The 20,473-nt window shown below is 51.4% G+C and overlaps 3 protein-coding genes across 3 annotated transcripts; 2 read left to right on the top strand and 1 right to left on the bottom strand.

The window, feature by feature from the left end:
• The first annotated feature begins 5,042 nt into the window (after window positions 1-5,042).
• LOC100902481 (uncharacterized) lies at window positions 5,043-6,670 on the top strand. The gene is made up of 4 exons (XM_003739000.2): window positions 5,043-5,360; window positions 5,433-5,634; window positions 5,729-5,984; window positions 6,078-6,670. Exons 1-4 carry the CDS (start codon window positions 5,043-5,045, stop codon window positions 6,223-6,225), a joined length of 924 nt encoding a protein of 307 aa, XP_003739048.1. The 3' UTR covers window positions 6,226-6,670.
• A 1,313-nt stretch (window positions 6,671-7,983) lies between these two features.
• Window positions 7,984-12,750, top strand: LOC100902336 (pre-mRNA processing factor 40). The gene is made up of 9 exons (XM_029113157.1): window positions 7,984-8,076; window positions 9,493-9,664; window positions 9,810-10,033; window positions 10,150-10,278; window positions 10,408-11,286; window positions 11,397-11,818; window positions 11,947-12,060; window positions 12,415-12,543; window positions 12,648-12,750. Exons 1-9 carry the CDS (start codon window positions 7,984-7,986, stop codon window positions 12,748-12,750), a joined length of 2,265 nt encoding a protein of 754 aa, XP_028968990.1.
• An 839-nt stretch (window positions 12,751-13,589) lies between these two features.
• On the bottom strand, window positions 13,590-15,603 carry LOC100907263 (serine/threonine-protein phosphatase 2A regulatory subunit B'' subunit gamma). Its single transcript, XM_003738950.2, has 7 exons — window positions 15,537-15,603; window positions 15,282-15,347; window positions 15,061-15,192; window positions 14,505-14,957; window positions 14,285-14,419; window positions 13,949-14,131; window positions 13,590-13,805 (listed from the first exon to the last, which is right to left on the bottom strand). The coding sequence occupies exons 1-7, from the start codon at window positions 15,579-15,581 to the stop codon at window positions 13,590-13,592; spliced, it is 1,230 nt and encodes a 409-aa protein (XP_003738998.1). The 5' UTR covers window positions 15,582-15,603.
• Between the last annotated feature and the right edge of the window lie 4,870 nt (window positions 15,604-20,473).

Genomic DNA, 20,473 nt, shown 5'->3' with positions numbered 1-20,473 from the left:
CTTGACATATGGCGTTTTCCCTCAGCTAATATGCCTCATCGACTTCGTCCTTTGTTGTAGTTGCCGTCGTCGTTTTTGCAAGCTTTATGTGCCTCAAAGTCACGCTACGGCCGAAGTCGCAGTTGGTGCTCATGTCGCTCGGCCGGTCTGGAAAATGAGCGCCGCGTAGCTCCCTCGTTGATATTACCCGCTCTGCGTTGCCGCGGTGCTCAACATGAGCCTAGGCTTTTCCACGGATGTCTGGCAGCCGCGACTCTTATGGAGCTCAAGTTCGCCTGTTCTCTGTCAGCCACCCGGGGCGAAGTTGCTGTTCCGCCGCTGACGGTAATAAGCAGCGACTCGCTGGAAATACTACTCGCCGTTGGACTGCAATGTGCATTCTGTGTTTAATTCATGACCGACAACGGGGCTGCGCGCTTCGTGCCAGCACGGAAGTTAGGTGAGCAAGCGAAGCTACGTGAATACCGTAGCTCGTTGATGTACACAGACTTAAGTCGGCGTGATACCAAGCCCCCGCGCAAACTCGCTTTCGCTTTTTGACGGACTCGCCCTCCATGTCGGCTGCGATCTCTGACAGGACATTTCGTGATTAGCGGCATGATGGCAGTATTCAATCGTCACCGCATTCTTCGTGACGAGCAGAGAATTCCTGTGGTGATTCCGGAGCGTGCTCCTGCTCCTTCGTTCCGTCCGGCTCGATCGATCGATTGATCTTCGAGTTGTCTTGACAAAAAAAGCCGGCACCGGAAAGCCACGAGTTCGAACGATTGCTGAGCTAAATCGTGGCTCGTCAGTTCACATTGACCGATAGGAGATGGATAAACAATGACTGCGTGCGTCGATCCAGGAGCGTTCTTGTTTCCCGGTGTGGGAGCAGCAACGGATCAGAATCGTCGACGAACTCCGTTTCGTTCCGGAACGAAAAACGAAAGTGAATTCGTGCATGGGCGTAGATCGGCGGTCCGCATAATGATCGATCTCAGCTTCGATTAATTATTCAATAGTGATTACCTCCGCAATCAATTAGGCGGAAGTCCAGCATCGATGAAACCCACAGATCCTGTTTCATGATCGGTATTGCTCGTGCAGTCAGAAGCCCCTCCGAGTTGAAGTCACATATGCGGTGGGGAAGAAGGAACATTTGATTGAAGCGTCCGGACTCGGGTCCGGGCTTGCTTGCATAACCATGGGTTCTCCTTCAGCGAGTTGACACGCTAACAGCCAGAGCGCACCGTGATGCTCCGAGAGACGGAGTTGACGTAGCGTTTTCTTTTTATTCCGAGATTCCTCTGACATGTCTAATATTGGATGGCGATCAGACGATGCGCCTGTGGCGGCTCGAAGGAGCCGATGACGGTCTCGAACGCAGACTCGAACACAATGAACGGCATCATATTGAGTCGCCGACAGCGACGGCTTTCGCGGCTTTCAATACCTCGACGTCATCAAGGAGCTTCTGTATGTGCCGACGGATCTGTCTCGGATACCGTCGTACGGTGACGTACCCCCGAGCACTTTTTCTCCCACGTACGTACGACGTGGGCGCTGATGATCTGATATCGTTGCATATTGAATCGCGCCCGATTCATGAAGTTGTTGCTCTACGGCCATTAGGCGCTTCGGAACCACTTGTTTCGCTCTGGTCGACGCGGAGAACGAGCTGCCAAACTCGAACGACCTACATCGTGAGTATCGTAGCCGCTCGATTTTTACCGGATGGCTCGATCGTCGAATTGAGGGCCATCGTGGAAATGGCCGGCGATTCGAAGGCATCCGCGCGCTCATCCGGACGTTTTTAATAGATTGCTAGTTCGACTTGAGCCGAGAGGAACAGCAAAAGTCAACACTGCGATCGAAATGAACACGCGCAGCTTCTGGAGAGGGAAAGCTGTCGGAGGAGCGCGCGGTTGTTCATCACCCCTGCTGGGACTTACCTGGTGCAGACATCAATCAGTGTAGTCCCATCGAGTACGATTCCAAATCTGCCGAGTCAGTCTTGCACTTGAATGTAACGAGCACAGATCCCTGAAGCTGCACGCACAACAAGCCGATGAGGACTCTATTCGAAGCACTGGCCACACATACAGAATACTCCCGGTGTCTTCTCCAGCTCCTGCCAACAGTGTCCGTCCCTCTGTAGAACTCTCACTCGATCCGGGGACGCTCAATGTCCGCTATTTCAGACGTATGCAACAAAGAACAAACTCTGAGGATCTCTCCCAAACACACAGAGATCGACTGACGGATATTGAACGATGCAGGTGTTGGAGCAGATCTAGACAACTGTGCGGGACCCTTCGGAGGAGAAGTGCTGCTGCAGAGACGGAGGCCAGGTTGCTCGGGGACATCACTAGACGGCGCTACCGCTCCGCACGGAAAGGGCCCATGGTAAGGGTCCGTGAGGGAGACCTTTACCGCCAAGTTTCGAAAGCTCGGAACTTCGGTGAGGAATTCGCTATCGGCTCAAGCTTCGGCTTTTATTCACCGAGATCATGATAAGATTCTTCTCGGTATTGTCCAATTCACGGTTCCAGCCAGAACTCGTTGAGTCGAGGCTTTCGAATTCGGCCGTCAGAGGAAAACAAGAGTTGTTGAGTCTCGCAGGCGCGATTGGATTCTTGTGCTCTTGGAAGCCTCGGTATATTGGACGGGCGGAATCTTCGGGAGCTCCGAGAAGGAATGTTGGCTGAGCTCCCCATTGCTCCCGGATGTAGAGCGTGCTCATCGCGCTCGTCTCGGTGCCGAATCAAAATGTATCGCGCCGTCCTGCTGCTCAGGCCCCGGTCCAATGCTCCTCGCAGACCGACATGCTCGAGATTCGGCCGGAAAATCGAGCTGCGCCTTATGAATTTCGATGCCCTACCGCCCCGAAATCCATTGTCAGGAGGCTTCATGAAGGCCCCATTGCGTGTTGCCCCTACTGATTCGCTTGCACGGATGGATGCATTCGTTTACGTTCGCACAGGGCAAGCCCTGGGCAACAGGCACAGTGTTGCTGCATTCGAGCGAGAACTCCTCCGGTCGGAATCTCGGCTCTCTGTTTCGCGGTCGCTTACATTTCCGACGGTAATTCTTCACGCGACGCATTGCGAAACCAATGTATGCACGTCTCAGCAAATGTATCTCAATTGTGGAGATCCACCAATCGGTGACGATGAACGCACTCCACGAAGGGTGCGATGAGATGAAGTTTCAAGCTCAACGCTCGCATAAACTGAAAAAACGCCTTTTCTCGCGTAACTGCTGTCTTTTTGCCCATTCCTGGTTGATGGTAAACATATTGCGATTTTTGCTTCCCTATTCTCCCCCCCTCCCCGATGTCCGTTGGAGATGGAATGCTTCGACTGCATGGTGAAGGGATGTCTTCAGGGTGGTCGCGATGCATATGTCCGACATTGGAATACGATTTTGCGTCAATTCCAGAAACGGCTAGTTCTGGGAAAAGTCGTAGTCATAATCCACGATCCCTGCGGTTTCGAGATACCATTAAGCTCCAAGGCGCAGTTTGTCACAGGAATCACAGAGAGATAATTGAGTCCTCATGGGAGCATGCATCTCATGCATTCATATTTCGACTGGTCCTAACCGCGAATGAATTTTCGTGGTATGAGTTCTACGCTCCGAGCTTCAGCGGCTCGCTGACCATAAAGCGATATTCTCGATGCATGACGAGAGGATTAAGATCGGTTTGTCATTGCCAGATCCCCCTCAGAGCGATAGTCGGGAAAGAAAACCCATGCACTATCCGCGAAGTTTTCCCTCGAGTACTCTGATATGCTACTGCGAGCAATCTTGATAAAGCTGGTCGGTCAGAGCAACCTCTGAGAACCTAGTCGTGGTAAGCAATGTGTCCTTGAGCGCGAGCCATTCATCGCGGGCTATATCAGATCCCGAGGAGCGTACATTCTTTTCGACAGTCAGGGCAGAACGGTGCGATAATTGCCCACTCCGCAACGACACGAGCAGCATGAACGATCTCTGCGAAAGAGAGCGAGAAGACATTCCGCCGAGATTCCTCGTGAGAGGCAATCTGGGTGTACGACATCAGAACCAGAGCCTCCACGCCGGAAAGGGATTGGAGAAACTGACGTTCCGTCGATTTGGGATCGCCTCCGACTTTTACTCTAAGCGAAAGTAAACAGTCGTGAAAGTGGCTCCAGTGATTGTCAAAATGATAATTATTCTTAGGTGAGTTCCCCCGAGTGTCAGGCGATAGGAAATCACGAATTTGACCGCCTTGTAGCGTCGGATTAGAGGGATATCTCCACCTGAGCAGTCCACATTGTCTGTGGCGTACAAGTATTGATGTTTTTCAATCCATGATGCTCCTGAAGTTCGCGATAAGTATCATCTCTGAACGGCCCTCTGGGAGCGGCTTCGTTCGAAGATTCCGGGAACCCCGCGATGCCGTCCCATATTTCTTCCTCATGAAGAATCCTTTCAATCTGTCCTCACATTCTGGAGCATGTTCGGAGCGTCTAAGTTAAAAGCCCAGGGGCGGGTGATCACGCAGCTGTTCTGACCCTCCGATCGGGATAATTTCGATATCAGGGTCCTCCCCAAAATCCCGAGAAGAGATGTTTTGGGCTCTCCTATCTAGCCTATCGTCCGCGACCTTCCTATGGCGAGACAAGGCAGGAATCGGATAGACCTTGACTCCGAGCGCGAAGACTGCGCTCTTGGAGCCGAGGTAGCGGTTGAGCAAGGCCTCGCGTACCTGTAAAGATTCACGAAGGCTCCGATCTCTGATGCTCGGCCAGTTGATGATAGCTGTCAGATATTTATGCCTCTACATCGGTATGCATCGAATTCGGTGTCTCGTCATCGCTGGGAGTTTCCCGGCGCGCGCTCATGAGCGGTCGACAGGGAAACAGGTGTCCGAATCCTCGCGCAGGCCAGTTTTCGAATCGTTTTGATCCCTCAACGTCAATGTGCCTAATATGTATTTTCTGGTGTTTCAGCTAGGAGCTCCTCCCTTCGCGATTTCTTCCATCGGCATTCAGCGGCTGATCGACCCGATCAGTGTAAAGGTGGAGTGAGACATGAGCAACAACAATGAGGCGGCTGAAGAAGCGGATAACAACAATGAGCAGGAGCACCGGGAGAATAATCAGAACCAGAACAATCCTCCCGAGTGGGCAGCGTTCCCCGATCTCTTGAGAGTGCAGGAGCCTCAACAAAATGGCGGCGGACTCGAGGCGGCAGGCCTCATGCAGAGAGCCGGAACTTCGAACCCTCCGGATGTCAGTTTACCTGGAGCTGCGGGTCGAGATCCACCTCCGCCAGACTTCGACCTCGTGATCCAGAGCGGAAACCAAAGACTGCCGGACATGGCCCTAGACGCGAGTCAGGCTCAGCAGGTGGGTGTGTGTGGGAGAATTTTTCTGCGAAGAATCTGCACGAAGCGCTCTGCAACTTTGACTTTCCCGCAGCGGAGTTTACCGGATATGGCACTCGACGCATCGGGACTTCCGCGGGAACGAGTCCCTGTAGCTTCGCCGAGCTGCGGGGGAGCACGTTTTCGGCAGCGTCGAGCCCCGAACGCCAGCGGATCCCCTGGTTCTCTAGCACAGATGGCGCAGGCCGCCGCTGCTGGTGGCGCGGATAACGGCATCGATCCGCAGAGCTATCAAGGTGAGAATCCCCCTCATAATCAATCTTATTAGCGAAAGCCAGCATCTCAAGTCAGTTTCCGGGCATTGAGAGAAAAATTCCGCTCCGAGCCCAGATCCGATCAACGCGCGCTTCCACGAGCTCGAAGAGCAGGTCCAGGCTTTGAGGATACACGTGCACGAAACTGATCGCATGCGGTCGGAAGAGGCTGCGCGGATCTTGGACGAGCTAGCTGCGCTCCGGAGATCGATAGACGTGACGACGCGCGAGAATCCGGCTCTGGAAAACCGGCTCATCAACATAGAATCCCTCATACAGAGATTGGTCGCTCCTCGAGCTGAGCTTTCTGAAGAAGCAGCTCGAGCTTATCGGTGAGTGATGTTGACGCTCCCCATCAGAGCAATCCCTTCGGATGAGGATCACCATCCAGAGCAAGATTTTGATGGTGAGCCATTCCTCCACAGAGCCCGAGAGCTTCAACGGCAGCAGAGAGAAACGGAGCGACTCTCGCGTCTACTGGCAGAGTCCCTTCAAATGGCGCTGACTCATTTCATGCAGCAGTTGGGGAACGCCGATCGCAACGCAGATGACGACAACCAGCCGGATCCTTGAGAACGCTTGGTTGGTGTGTGAGTGTATGTTGACGTGGTTCTCGGTGTCGAAGGAGAGGGCGAAGTCACGCTTAGATTTCTATAATTGTTACCATTGTTGAAACTTCTACAAATCACCAAATGGAAGCATAGTTGTAAAGCCAAACATTCCGTATATTGCTATTGACGTACAACCGGTTCCATTATTGATGAACTTTCGCGATTGAACTCATTGAGAACAGGTGAGCACCGAATACATAATAAGGTGCTGATCAATTATAATTGGTCAGTCTCACGCGGAACACGCATATGCAAGGTGATGCAAGAGAAACCTAGCACTGAAATTCGAGAGAATCGAGAATCAGAACACGGGGCAGCGTAGAGGATTTCGCTCATGTCCGGACTGAAAACAGGACCAGAGACAAGGAAACTACATTTCCATCCGCCGGGATTAGAGACCTCTAGCATAAGATGATCACGCGAAAGTGCAGTGTTTGAGCTTCTAGATAGATCGAAGGAAGCGTTGACAAATCAAACAGGCACTTGAAGGAGCTCGATTCGAATATATTTTCAGAAGGGTAATTCGTCTCCGGGGATGATCTGAAATTGAATAAATCCCTCGGATTGTATGAACGATGATGGCTACCGGCGTGCTCATTCCCCGTGCCAGAGTGTTGTGAGCGGGATAATTTTTCTCATCGTGTGTCGGCAGGAGGGATTCGGGAGCTTGATGCGGATTTAACGGTGGGGATATAAGCCAGGCAGCCTTCCCGGGTCCTGTGTTCGCCCGGCTGCCCGAGAGTCTCTTACCAGCGCGATTCCAGAGCCGCATGTCTGCGAGTAGATGGCGGCCCCTTTCCGGATAACCCGGACGCTCGCTCGGAGCCATTCCGTCTGACCTCACCGATTGCATTTGGTGATAATCGTTTTTTTCGGAATTCGGAGTTTCGGAATTTCGCGAGTCCGAAGCTGAACCTTCTTCCACGTGGTGCATCGTGGAAGTAAAGATTGGGGAGCTCTCGTTGCCAGCTGAACTGCGGCGGACGCCATTCCGCTTCGGACAATGGTTAGGTGTGTGCTCGAGACGGGGAGCGAGCGACAAAATTGTCCAATAGTTCACCTTGCAGTGTACGATTGCTCTCGCGGCGCGGCGCCTAATCGGGACATCAGACTGGACCGCCTGATAGAACCCTTGACTCTTGATAATTCAGACCGCGACCTACGGCTGTGAGCCCCGTCTCCTTCTTGTATCGTTGACGTATATCTTTCAGCCAAGCCTAATGCAGTAGCAGTCCCGAGGAGCGCTGTTGATATTTTCTCGGTCCGATCGAGGCAGGCTATGCAGAATACACGGCCTGAGTACCCGAAACAATTGCGGCTCCCCTGATGCCGGCTCCGAAGGGAGGAGCAGGGGCAGAAGGTGAGAGGACCTGCGCTCCTCGCGTCATCAAAATGTTCATAGATTTCTGTAGCATACCGTCGGCGGAAAATTTATTCGAAATGACTCTCTCAAAAGAAGAGAGACTGAATATGACTCACACTGCAGTGGAGTCCGGTGGCCGTGGACTGAGTGAGAGCGTGGCCGGCCGCCTCTGTTGTCGTAGGCGCACTCGAAGTTCATGAGAATGCATCCATCCGCCGTGAGAGGTTTCGGTTTCGGAGCGTCGTCGTCGGCTTCTTGGACACAAAGATTTTTCGAAATCGGTGTGCTCTGTGTGCGGAGCTTTGTGTATCTCCGGCGTTGCTTCGACATGCATCTATTGCTAAGTGGGAATTACTGATGGACCCCAACCTCATCGCCAACATGATGCCAAGCTTCTCAGCCGGAGTCCCACAGTTTGTGGCCTTCAATCAGACGTTCTCCCAAGTTCCCGTGAGTATTGTCCGCCAGCCTCCGTACCAACCAGCCAGGCTGCCGTGTAAATATCCATCAACAAACTCATCCGAATGCGATTGAGAGCTCGGTCACGCCGCCATGGAACGAATGAAGGCCCGAAAACGACTGGTTTTCGGTACGGGCTCGTTTCTGCCGACGACTCCAAGAGTTCCTCGGATTACCGTCTTTGTTGATGCGGTGTGATTTGACCGCCGACCGACACCGGTCGAAAGACGTGGGGTCCAGTATCGAAGGAATCGCTCCGCTCCATCGATTTCGACTGGATGAGATGTTCGGATTGGATATTTCAAGTGCCCTAGTAATTTTGCAGCATCGGCCTGTACAGGTTCTCTATCGCGTCAGGTTAAGCTGAAGTATTGGGTTCTCGATTGAGCTCAACGGAGTGGAAGAATCCCGAAGTGTCCGAGAGCGCAACACCTGAGGAAGGGTTGTTGGAATCTGATGGGAGGGATTGAGTCGAGCTCGTTCTGATAGGATCCGGCTCGTTACGAGCTGGAGACTCCTGAGACTCACTCGCGAACGATTCCGCAATGATCTATCAGATGGGAGACCCTCGCAGTAGCGGCTCCTCAGACAATCGACCCCGTACTCTCTAACGTTTGCAAGCATTTTATCGGCTCCCGCGTGGAGTGGTCGAAGAGGAATTCGAATTCGAGAATGCCCGCATCGCGAGAATCCGGCGTCCCGCCTCTTCGCCGTCGATTTCGGATGGCAGCCGCTGCTCTTAGAGTTTTTCGGTGCACAAGGGTCTACTCGATGACATTCACATAGATTCTTCCGGGCGTGGGGGGTTTTCCTAGCAGTGAGACTCTGCAATATCTCATTTGGGGAACTCCCGTGTCATTGAAGTACCTTGACGAGACTGCAGAATATCTTTATCATTGCCGCCTCGTAGCTCAGGCGTATGTCCACACCCGCGCCGTAGATCTTGACCAGTATCTGGCTTCAGAACCCCCGCGAAATGCCCCATTGCGAGACGGGATTTTTTCGGTAGCCCCTCTCTCAGTCAGTCTTAGATCTCGGATCCGGACGACATGATGATCTGATACGATTCCATACCCCAGGAATGCGAAATTGTCTCCCACCGTTTGACGAGGTGGGACTCGAACCATTGTCTGGCTCCGGAAAGACAGTGCTGTCAATTCCCTTACGAAGCACATTCGGAGAGCCCGATGTTTAGCTTTCCCTCTCGTGTTCTCTCCTTGGGGTTAGTCATTCCGAAGAAGAATCCACGATTATCTCTTGTTGAGCGAGGCAATAATTGATTTACCTTTTCGATTTGACAGCTTATGGTGCGTATCGCTAAAGTGAAAAACCTGACCGACTCCAGAACTTCCTCCTAGAACCACGCTGGGTTGCCAGTGAATAACGGCCTGAATTGAATTTTTGCAGCCTCCTCCGGTCCAGATACCTCTCCCGGAAGCTCCGACCTTTTCACCATCTTCCAATTCAATTGACGGAACGCAATTACCCTCAAGGGCCGATAACAACCACCAAAACAATGTACATAGTGATTGGACTCAGCATAAATCGCCCGAGGGGCGAATATACTACCACAACTCGGGTAAGCTCCTTAAGCTCGGAGGCCTCGTTCGATGAGCAGCTTGATTTGACTTTTCGTCGAGTGATCATAGCCGGCGAGCCTGTGTGCCGCGGGATATTCATTTAGGAACGGAACGCATTGAACTAACCATGGACCTTGCTCGTAGTTACCCAGGAGTCCTCGTGGGAGAAACCCGACGAGATGAAGACTTCGGAGGAATTGCTCCTATCCAAATGCCCTTGGAGAGAGTATAAATCCGAATCCGGTCGGCTCTACTACTACAACCTGACCACGAAGGAGAGCAAATGGACTATACCCGATGAGCTAAAAGAAATCCGAGCGCTGATCGAGGAGAAGGAGAAAAACAAGCTATCCGCTCGACTCGATCTGGTAAGTTCTCTGCCCGATCAACAAGGACGGGATCGTGGGGTTTCTGTCCGAGTTTTCTTCTACGGCGGAAACTGGGTCGATTCCTTCGTCGCTCCTAATTCCGAGCTCTTCCACAGCCGAATTCAGCTTCGGGAACACCGACGAATAACTCTCCCGTGGTCTCTGCCGGGGATCAAGGCGATGAAGCGAGCAGAAACTCTTTCCCACCCGACGAAGATTCCCAGTCGAACCTGGAAGCGCCGCAGGTAGGTTCCTCAAAGCTGTCCTGATTCAGTGCCAACGAGCATCGATCAGCCCATTCTGTCTCATGATGATCCTTCCTCGAATCGCTCAGGTTCTGGGAAATAGGCTGACATTGAATCTCCAATCCGCAGGTCGAGTATAAGGACAAGAAGGAGATGACGGAGGCGTTCAGGAGTCTCTTGAAAGAGCGCAACGTGCCCAGTAATGCATCGTGGGAGACCGCCGTCAAACTGATATCCGTAGATCCTCGGTACACGCAACTGAAGCGACTTCCAGAACGGAAGCAAGTCTTCAATTCATACAAAACACAGAGAGCCAAGGAGGAGAAGGAGGAACAACGAATGAAAATCCGGAAAGCCAAAGAGGACCTCGAGCAATTCCTCCTGAACTCGAAGGAAGTCTACACGAACATGCGCTACAAGAAAGCTTGCGAGATATTCATCAACGATCCAACGTGGAACGCGGTTTCGGACCGTGAGCGCAAAGACCTCTTCGACGACATCCTGAGAATTGTCGCGAAACGTGATAAGATTCAGCACCGTGAATTGCGCAAGAAAAACATGCAGAGTCTGGGCGATATTCTCGATTCGATGACCGAGGTCTCGTATAAAACCACGTGGCAGGAGACCCAGACGCTGCTCCTCGATAACCGTACCTTCTCAGAGGACGGTGAGCTTTTGAACATGGACAAAGAGGACGCTCTGACCAAATTCGAAGAACACATAAGGCAGCTCGAGAAAGAACACGAACAAGAGAAGGAGCGGGAGAAGCGAATCATTAAGCGGTCTCAGCGTAAGAACCGCGAAGCATTCCAAGCATTTCTCGTGGACCTCCACGAGAAGGGCAAATTGACCTCGATGTCGCTCTGGAGTGAGCTCTACCCGACCATTCGGAGCGATCCACGATTCAATAACATGCTCGGTCAAGCCGGCTCAACCCCTCTAGATCTCTTCAAATACTTCGTTCTTGAGCTCAAAGAACGACTCAATGATGAGAAAAAAATTATCAAGGTAATAGGCGCCCACCCCCGATCCTCATCGATGCGTTACGTAGAGAACTCTGATCCCTTCATTGCGTAATTCCCCCTTATCTTACGAACTCGTTTTCGCATGGATTTCAGGCGATAATGCGAGAGAAAAACTTCACGGTCGAAGTAGACACCGTTTTCGAGCAGTTTGTGACTGTCATCTCGGAGGACAAGCGGAGTGCGACGCTCGACGCGGGAAACGTGAAGTTGACGTATGCTCATCACAAAGATAAGGCTCTCGCGCGAGAGAGAGAACGAGTGAAAGAGGAACAACGCAAGATCAAGCGAGCCGAGGCTGCGTTCCGGTCAATCATCCGAAACCTCAACCCGCCGGTGGAGTACAATACGCTTTTCAAAGATATTCGCCCTCTGATCGAGGATCATCCTGATTTCCACGCACTTCCGGTCGAAGCCGATCGTATCCGAGTCTTCACCGAATACACGACCGCCCTATTAGAAGCTTGCAGCCATCACCATGGCCGCAAAAAGAGCAAGAAAGCCAAACACAAACGAAGGTAGGCTCATTTTGGAAATCGATTGTTATTATCTACGTCTCGAGCTCCCCGAATTCCCATCGGGGGGCAGGGAACGGACAAATGAGGAACCGTGACAAGTCTAACGATCTCCTTCCATTCCGCAGCAGCCGCTCTTCCTCCCGATCGAGCGTATCTTCGGCGGGAAGCTCAGAGTCGTCCCAGCGTCGGCGAAGGAAGAAGAAGAAGAAGTTCCCATCGAGAAGTCCCTCGCCCAAGAAAAGGTGTGACAGTAAAGACTACCGCCGATAAAAACATAAGACTGGTCAATGAGACTCGGATCTTGACTCGATCCGAAAACTTGGACTGATGCTAACATCTGCTTGTACAAAGACCGAGCCTGAGCCGATGCTGGATTCAATAATTTCTCTACCTCCCGAATTAAAAGCGTATTGTTTCCTAACTCTTTAACCAATGTTCTGTTTTTTTACTCCCACGAACCCGATCCCTGAATCGTTTGTCGCGGGACACACTTTTCCAATGAGCGGGTGGTTTCCATATCGTGTCCTTGGCCCATGAGTAGGTAAAGTGCGAGAGTTATCGAGATCATGTCTAGATTCTGGACCTAACGTTTGCAGCCGATATCTGGAAGCAAGTCCGTCGCCTTCGAAACGTTTCTCGCCCATCGAAGAAGAGAGTCAGAAGGCATCCGAGAAATACCGACATTACCGAGAAGCAACCCCAGAAGAGGGAGAAGTCACTCACAGGTACAGTTAGTCTCCCACGAGTAGGTAGTTGAAATTTTTCCGTCAATAACTCTCCAATCACGAGGCATTCTTCTGTGATTATTCACGTTCAGTCTCCCTCTTAGAGAAACGAGTGAAGCACTGTCCGAGATAGAGTTGGAGAACCGAAGGCAGGAGCTTCTGGCACAACTTCATTCCGGGACAACTCCAGATGAAGTCTCCGATTGAACACAGATCGTGGACTTCGGAGCTGCGACGAATTCTCGTTGACTATAGATGGTGAATTAGGGTCACTTATGGCACTCGACCCATTGTTGGAACTACGAATCCGCGCTCAACCTTGCAAATGCTCGCAGTGCATGACGGATACCAGCGTACGGCGTGACCATTGGCCGGGACACAGATCAGCAGTTCTTTACTGATCACGAGCACATACATATATGAATATCACAGATATATCTCTATATACTTGTGAGTACATAAGCTGTACATATTTGGCGATCGCCGGAACCGTGCTCCACGCCGGCTTGGCGCGCGTGCACAGGGACGTCATGTGGTGGACGGTACGCAGCGAGTGCAGTTATTGTCGGGTGGATTCCGGATTGTTTCAACGGGATCATCGCCCGCTGGAGGTTTCTCGCGTCTTGTCAGAATGAGCGGAGGGGATTGTAAAAAAGAGCTCCGCGACGTTTCCATAGGAATAGGTTTCGAGTGAGGGATCGAAATCGGATATTTTTTGCCAATATCGTAGCAGACGAGCGAGTTCTCTATCTCGGTGGGTCTCTCGTGAGTGTAGAAAATAATCTAAGTACGAATAAATTTGTATAAATTATTACTCGAGTCAATAGAATTCCCTGTACAAAAGCAGAGCATGGTCTAGCTGATCGCGCTTCTCGGCCGCAGTAGCAGCTGGAGGCGAATTCCAGAATGATGGAATTCCTAGGTGGAAAGTTCAGAAATCTCCGTTTATTGCCATCGGTCGATGGTCGTTCCGTCCACCACTGCCGGGCGGAATAGACACACAGGAACGAACGAAACAAGATTGATCGTAATCCATCCTCATACGATCAAATACTGTTCGGTTGGTCCGACAGCGCGTCCGCCTCCTGACGCTCTTCCTCCTGCTCGAATTGTCTGTCGTCATATTTCATGAAACCATTGACATCTGCCATCATCGAAACAACGAGGCCGCCCTGACCGCACCGCAGGAGGTCCTTCAATGTGATTCGACCGGGAGTTGCCGGCTTCACGATGTCATGAATTTCGTCCAATATGTCTTCTACCTTGAATGGGAAATGACAATTGATTGCGTATACTTGTCATAACAAGTCATCGAATGGAAAAACGAGTCGCTATCCGAATCGGAAGAAATGACAAAAAAAAAGATTCTCGATCGTCTCGGATCTCGCTCCTCTCGTGAACTCACTTTCAGAGCTGGGTCGTTCACTATCTCCAGAATGGCCTTGAGAAAGAATCTCATGGAGGTGTTGTCCAGATAGTTCTTATGGTCTAAATCGAATATCTTGAAGAAGAAGTGTATCGACGCAGGCTGACTTCGGTTCTCGAGAGCCAAAATCAGGTCCAAATAAGTTTTGTAATCCATTTCCCCCTGTAATTACTCATAACAATCAGGCATGGACCTCCGTCCCTGAGAACCTCCTTCGAGGTTCCATATCTACCAGGAGTCACGTGCTCCTGACCGTCGAGTCGGGAGCTTCGCATAGGAACTCAACGGGTATCGGTCCAGAAAAGCATTATTCACCTGATACGTGATACATTCTTGAAAGATCCGATCAATGAAGACTTTCGTGAATGTTCCTTCACCGTAGCAATACATCTCCTGGCGTGAGAGCATGCCGTTCTTATCGGTGTCCAAGTCCAGGAACCTGCTATAAACCTGTTGAAATTCAAGGCGAGAAATTTGAGTACTCGAAGCTGACTTGGAGGTGAGAAAGAATCCGAGCCCGATCACCCGTACTCACTTTCCTAGCGGAGATCGCGCTGAACCAATTCGCTTCTAGAGCGGCTCTCGGCATGTCTTCGCGAAGCTCCAGAAGATCGTCGAGGAATGAGGATAGAATGATCTCGTCGATCCTGACCCTATCTGTTCGATAGGGATCGAGGAAAAATATGAATTTGCGCACCGCAGTGCAGCAGTAGAATGAATGGAAAGCGGTCTCGAGTCCTTTGAGCTGATTCAATGTCGGTATGAGGCCGTTGATGTAGTTTTCCAGGTCGGTTTCTTTCAGGTAACCTTGACCGTTAGCGTCGTAGAGAGCCAGACCAACTCTGGTCTGCAGGAGCCAACGTCGGCGATTCACATAATTGTAGAAGTTTCTTATCGACATGTAGCCCAGAGGGTGGTCTTGGAGCAGTTTGAAGAAAACGCTGCCATTGAAGAATTCCTTGTACTTCGGCCCGAGTAGCTGTCGCACCTTCGAACGAGATCGAGCATTTAGTGATGATGATGATGCCTTCTCCGACAGAGGCGTATCTCCGTGGAGATACCCTATCTGAGCTCATGGTCCTTAGTAAAACCTTTTTGAATCCCCGGTAGTCGATCATGAGGTTCTCGTCAACGGCGTGCTCTTCGAGGAGTCGCCACATCTGCTCAACGGCTTCAGCATCGGGTATTTCGTCATTTTTCCGTTCCAGCAACAAAGTCCGCGCCTGCAGTTCGAAACAAGGGAGTCAGTGTCGGAATTCTCTCGATGAGGCTCTTGAGCAACACGAGGAACATGCCCATCGACGTGACAGACCTCATCTCGGAGCAGGTTTCCGATGCTGTCGTCCTGCGACGGGATGCCCCAGTGGAATGTCGGGATCTGGAAGATCATCGGTTCCTCTCTTCATGTGAGCTTCGAAACGGTGAAATCGGTTCCTCCCGAACCGGACACTCTCGGAATCAGTTCCGCGCCGTACGAGGTCCCCGGACCGTCGTTCCGCCGGCTGCCCGCTTCTCTTGTCAGGTAGCGATTCTAGCAAGCCCGCTGACGCAAGTCTCGACATCTCACCTCCGGGTCCGTTGATGCCACTAAGGGCGGTACGTGTTGTGCCATGTATGGAGGACGGACGAATAGATCATCGCAATCTACCCAATTAATATCAATGAGGTTTCTCGGAGTATGAACCCCCGATCCATGGTCGCACGGTATTTGTAAACAAGACGATTCGAATGTAGCGCCGCCGCGGCTAACCTCAGAGACGGGAAAGGGGCTTCTGAAGCGCGACGTCGAATCCACTGTGAGAGAACGGAATCTTCACGGGAGGTTTTGCGTCGCTTACGCACCCCCGGCTCGCTCGATGTAAATCCGGAGACGACCGCGACACGGAAGAGCTTAATTTTCGCCATCAGGTCAAGCTTATACCATTCCAGAGTTCCCGAAAATTTAGGAAAGTACAGAAAATGGGGTGTGATGCTTCAGACTCGGTAGAGCCTGAATCAGTTGAAGCCACGGCGAGCCTCATGGCACGCGATGAGGATGCTCTGAACCCGTCGACCCGCTGATCGATTCTATCCGACTATTTCTTGAGGTCTCTTTCAAATCCCTCTCCGATACAATGGCCAAAGAATTTCTGAATGAAGACAGATTTCTAGGCGAAATCATTTTCGTGTCCGGTGTTCGGGACAGAGACCATTCCTCCGCAGGAATCTCGCTTAAGGTAATTATCATGGCTTGGGATCAGAGATAAGAGCTAATTTCTCCTAGATATATCGTTCTTCTCGTTTTCAAGCGCGGTCATTGGTGGTGATGGCGGCTCTCACTCTCCTTTCCAATGACTCCTTTCCCAACTTCTCCGCGCGAATAGCGATAGTCCATCCACCCGAAGACGCGAAGACAGTCCCAAAAGACCCTACCTGAATGAAGCACGGTAGGGGATTACCGATGCGCAGATCATGACGTGATTTCCGGAGAAACTTCAAAAGACAGAGTTTGTGGTTTTCTATCAACCCGATCGTGTGTCTTCAAAAAAGCGATCAGTGTTATTATGTGCTACCTCCTTGGATACCCCATCGACACAATCTGAGCAAAAGAGTCTTGCAGCATCTTCGAAGGTAATCCCACTGGCTGACCACCGCGCGGGGGCCTAGAATTTTTACTCGCGATTTTGGATTATTCGGCCCAGGAATCTGTCCGGAGCCGCATGGAAGCGCTCGTGAATTTCACGTGGCCGCGCTGTATCCGACACTGGGAATAGTGAAGAGGACAATATGTTTTTTCGGCGAAAATGACGCGGAATCGGAAGCGGGTGCTGGTCTTTCGAACAGATTCCGCGAAGCTCGCGATTAGAGGGTAGGAGGAAGAGTTCTACCGACTGGGCGAGAAAGCCATCCATCATTCTAAGGACGGCAGTGACGGAGTCACGTTCTTTAGTGTAGTCGCTCCCTCGGAAACGTTCCTCCATGTGACAGCACCGCATGCTCGCGCAGTCTTGGTACAGTCCGTCGTCTCACGAGGAGAAATTCTCGCGCTCTTAGAGACGCGAACTAAAAGCGGGACGATAGCGCGGTGTTGTTGCTTACCATCATCAATTTCTTCCGACACCCGCGCTCTCGAAATTGAAACCTACCCTCGTATCATTACCATTAGGCGTGCCATAGGCGAAGGGATGAATTCAGTTCTGTTCCTCCTTTGTTGCGGTTCCGGGGCTTGTTGCGTCCGCGCGGAAGCTAGAGCATATGAATTCATTGTCTCATGGTTCAGACTCTATGCCTCCGTGGCTTCCATCGCAAGCGAAGATAAGTCCCGCTCAGCGAATGCGAGGGTACGAAGAATGGGTGAAACGTTCATGCACAAGAAAAATAGCCTTAAATTATTAATTCCTGAAAAGGGTGCCATTGATCGCTCGTTTATGAAATAGATTACATGGAATCGACTGCACCGAATATAGCATGAAGTAACTCAGCGCCTCGGGCCGCATTTCAAGGTCACTCATCGAACGAGCGAATGAACAACCAAACAAACACTCTGGCCCTCGACGGCGACGGCACGGCGGTCGCCTGAACCGATCCGTAGACTACAACGAGCGTCGTAGTATCCGGATCGGTCACACTTGATGACTCGTCTACGGTTCGCTCGGTGACGTCGCGGATCGATACGGGCAGACCGAGAGAATATGCGGTTGAACTCGCTCCGTATGTCTGACTGACTGAGCTCGACATTCGATAAATGACGTTTGCGGGGAGGCTGATTCTAGAGGGTCTCAGATGATTCCATGAGGCCGGACCGTTCTTGAGGAATTATTTTAGGAATGAATGCGGCGAGTATTTGACGAGCGACGACATTTTGGACTTCAAGACGACTCTCGGACAAGAAGAAAGAACGCAAACGAGCCTCGCTTCCGTCATCGTCCGCTCGGCATATTGCTTTCAATTAGTGCCGGTGTTTACGGACGTGGCTCACGCACCCACGCTTGACGTCACGTGCCGGTCGGCGATCTTTCCTCCCGCAAGGTCTTGCAGGACTTCTGACAACCCTTTGCCATGTATTGAATTAGAAGAAAGACACCCAAATACAAGGAGTTTGCATGGGGCAAACGAGCTTATCTTCGGCTCAATGCCCTTTGTCCACTGTCTCCATTGAAAATTCTATTTTTCTCGGAATTTTTCCTCCCCAGCATTCACGTCACAACGACTTAAGACACGACGAGGAAAACGTAAACCTTCGACATCCTCCCGGAACCTCTGGGACCACGGTGACCTTCTGACGTCGACTCGTACCGTCTCCCTGTTCTGCGGTTCCGACGCTTTGCCCTCGTCATTAGGGACCCCTCATTTCTTGAGCCATGTTTGGAATGCACGACGCCCTATCGACATAAGCTTTCGCTTCCGAGTCTCGCTCGCTCGCTTGGATGCTCTTCCATTCCCTTGATGGCTGACTGACTGACTGAGTGTCTTTGTCGCCGCCGTTCCATGAGAATCGTCTTGAACGCTTTCACTGATCCAACGGTTTTTCTTCCTGAATCCATGCATTTGCAGTGAAACCTAAGCGAGTTCCTCCACAGTCGTCTGACCACTTCAGGCTCAATACTCCAACGTTTTCCTTTGTGATTTCTAGCCGTTGCATCTTCTGCCTGTGGTTTCGCTCGCCATCATAACAATAGACTGCAGAGGCCTTGTCGACTTTCGTGGTGGCGGCAGCCAAAAGCGATCCGATTATCAAAAAACAAACTTCCAGAATATTCTTTCTGACCGAGACAGCGTCGCCGAGTATCCTCTGAGTTCGTCCATGTCGAGCCGGACTTCCATCGCCGCTGAAAACGAAAAAGTGGGGCTCAGCGGATTTCATCAATTATTTCTTATGGGTGTCATGTCCCGTACTCGACCGCGGATCATCTAGATCAGCCTCCGAGCTCGTTCCCTGTCGCCGGATCGCGGTGGGCTCATACGTTCCTAAGGTGCGATGAGCAGACCGATTAGCGTCGGAGATTCACGTTGAACAGCATAGCTGATTCGGGACCTTTCTCTTTGGTTTCTCAAATGCACAGACCAGCAAAACCTCCGCGGGCTTGTGCTCGGGACGAGAAAACAATAGAAAGCCAATAGTAGCTCCAACAGCAGCAGGTGGAGCCGGTCATAGACCGTAATTTAATACAGGCCAATGCGTGGGCAGGACACGATTCACAGCTGCCCAGGGAAAGATTGAGAAAGGCTGCTGACAGCGTGACGATATGATGCGATGTGTCAATCGATGGCACACAGTTATTGAGGAAGGCGACCAATCGGCGACCCAGCAAAACAAGAGTCAACAGCCGGTAACAGCATCACAAGATTCATCGCCGCTACGATCGCCGCCTCCCATGGCTAAACGTCACTTGAATTACCCATCAGACAGATTATACGCACAAGGGCATCGAACAATCCTGATTACCCCACTCATCACACAGTGTTCTATGCGCTCGTCTGTGACAGACGGCACGGGATGGAAGCTTTTCCGTCTGGCACGGGCTCGCAACCATGATTACGCATCATGAGAAAACCTCGCTCTGAAGAACTTAGTGCTGTAATCTCGAGGTAAAAATCTGTCGGAATTGCTTTATCACCCAGAAGGTCCCTCATGAGTCACCAAAATGAAGCTTTTTTCGACGAGGAAATCTGCGGAGAGACTTCAAGTTCAACCTGATCCCGCGTTTGGAGACTGCCCCGACCCAGGATCCTGATCAGCGGGTCGTGGTCACACGAAAATCTTGTTCTGAATCCTGAATTGTCTCCGGATCCGACTTTCGCAAGAGAAGCCCTCTCAGCAAGAACATGGTCCCACAGACATAGAGCACGAGACTGGCGTGCTTTTGGGCTGGGGCCGGAGAAAAATCATCTCGATTCTTCCAATCGAGCTGCGTAAAAACACGCGCGATGCGGTAGCTCAATTGCCTATTTTCGGGCGTCATCGATGGGAACAACAATGTCTTGTCAATCATTCGTGACTGGAGCGAGAAACTTTTTCTCGGCAGTTTTGAACTCGTTCCGTGTCCTGCTCGACTTCGCTTGAAGATGTCAACGACGAGGAAAAAGAGCGGGAGCGGGAAACGAAATTCTCCGCCGATCGCGAGCCGATGACGTCGGAGCCAGCGAAGAGCTCAGGAATCAATCCGGGCAAGATATTAAAAGAGACTCGATCAAGGAACTATGTTTTTAAGCGCTGAGCTCCCCATTACGGCCAGGGTTAAGGCGAAGCGAAAACAAACAACTTGATTGAAACGACGATCTGCTGGAAGTTACGTCACGTCTGACGACGGCAACAAGCGGTGTGGCAGCTCTCCGGTCACGCGAGAATTCAAGTATTTCTCCCGTTCTCATCATTCATCGTTGGCTGGTCATTACAGTGCCAGTTCCCCAGAGCTCACTTCTCGAATCGGCTCGTCCGTATTGGGCATGAAGTTTTTTTTCGTCGGAGTATCGTGCCCTCGTCGGCTCAGCCCTCGAAATCGTCCACGATAATTTTTTCTCGGT

Source organism: Galendromus occidentalis, unplaced genomic scaffold (genome assembly GCF_000255335.2).
Source record: "Galendromus occidentalis unplaced genomic scaffold, Mocc_1.1 scf7180000076381, whole genome shotgun sequence".
In the NCBI taxonomy this organism is placed as follows: domain Eukaryota; kingdom Metazoa; phylum Arthropoda; class Arachnida; order Mesostigmata; family Phytoseiidae; genus Galendromus; species Galendromus occidentalis.
The sequence above is the reverse complement of the archived record's forward strand: the minus strand, read 5'-3'. Positions and strand labels throughout refer to the sequence as shown.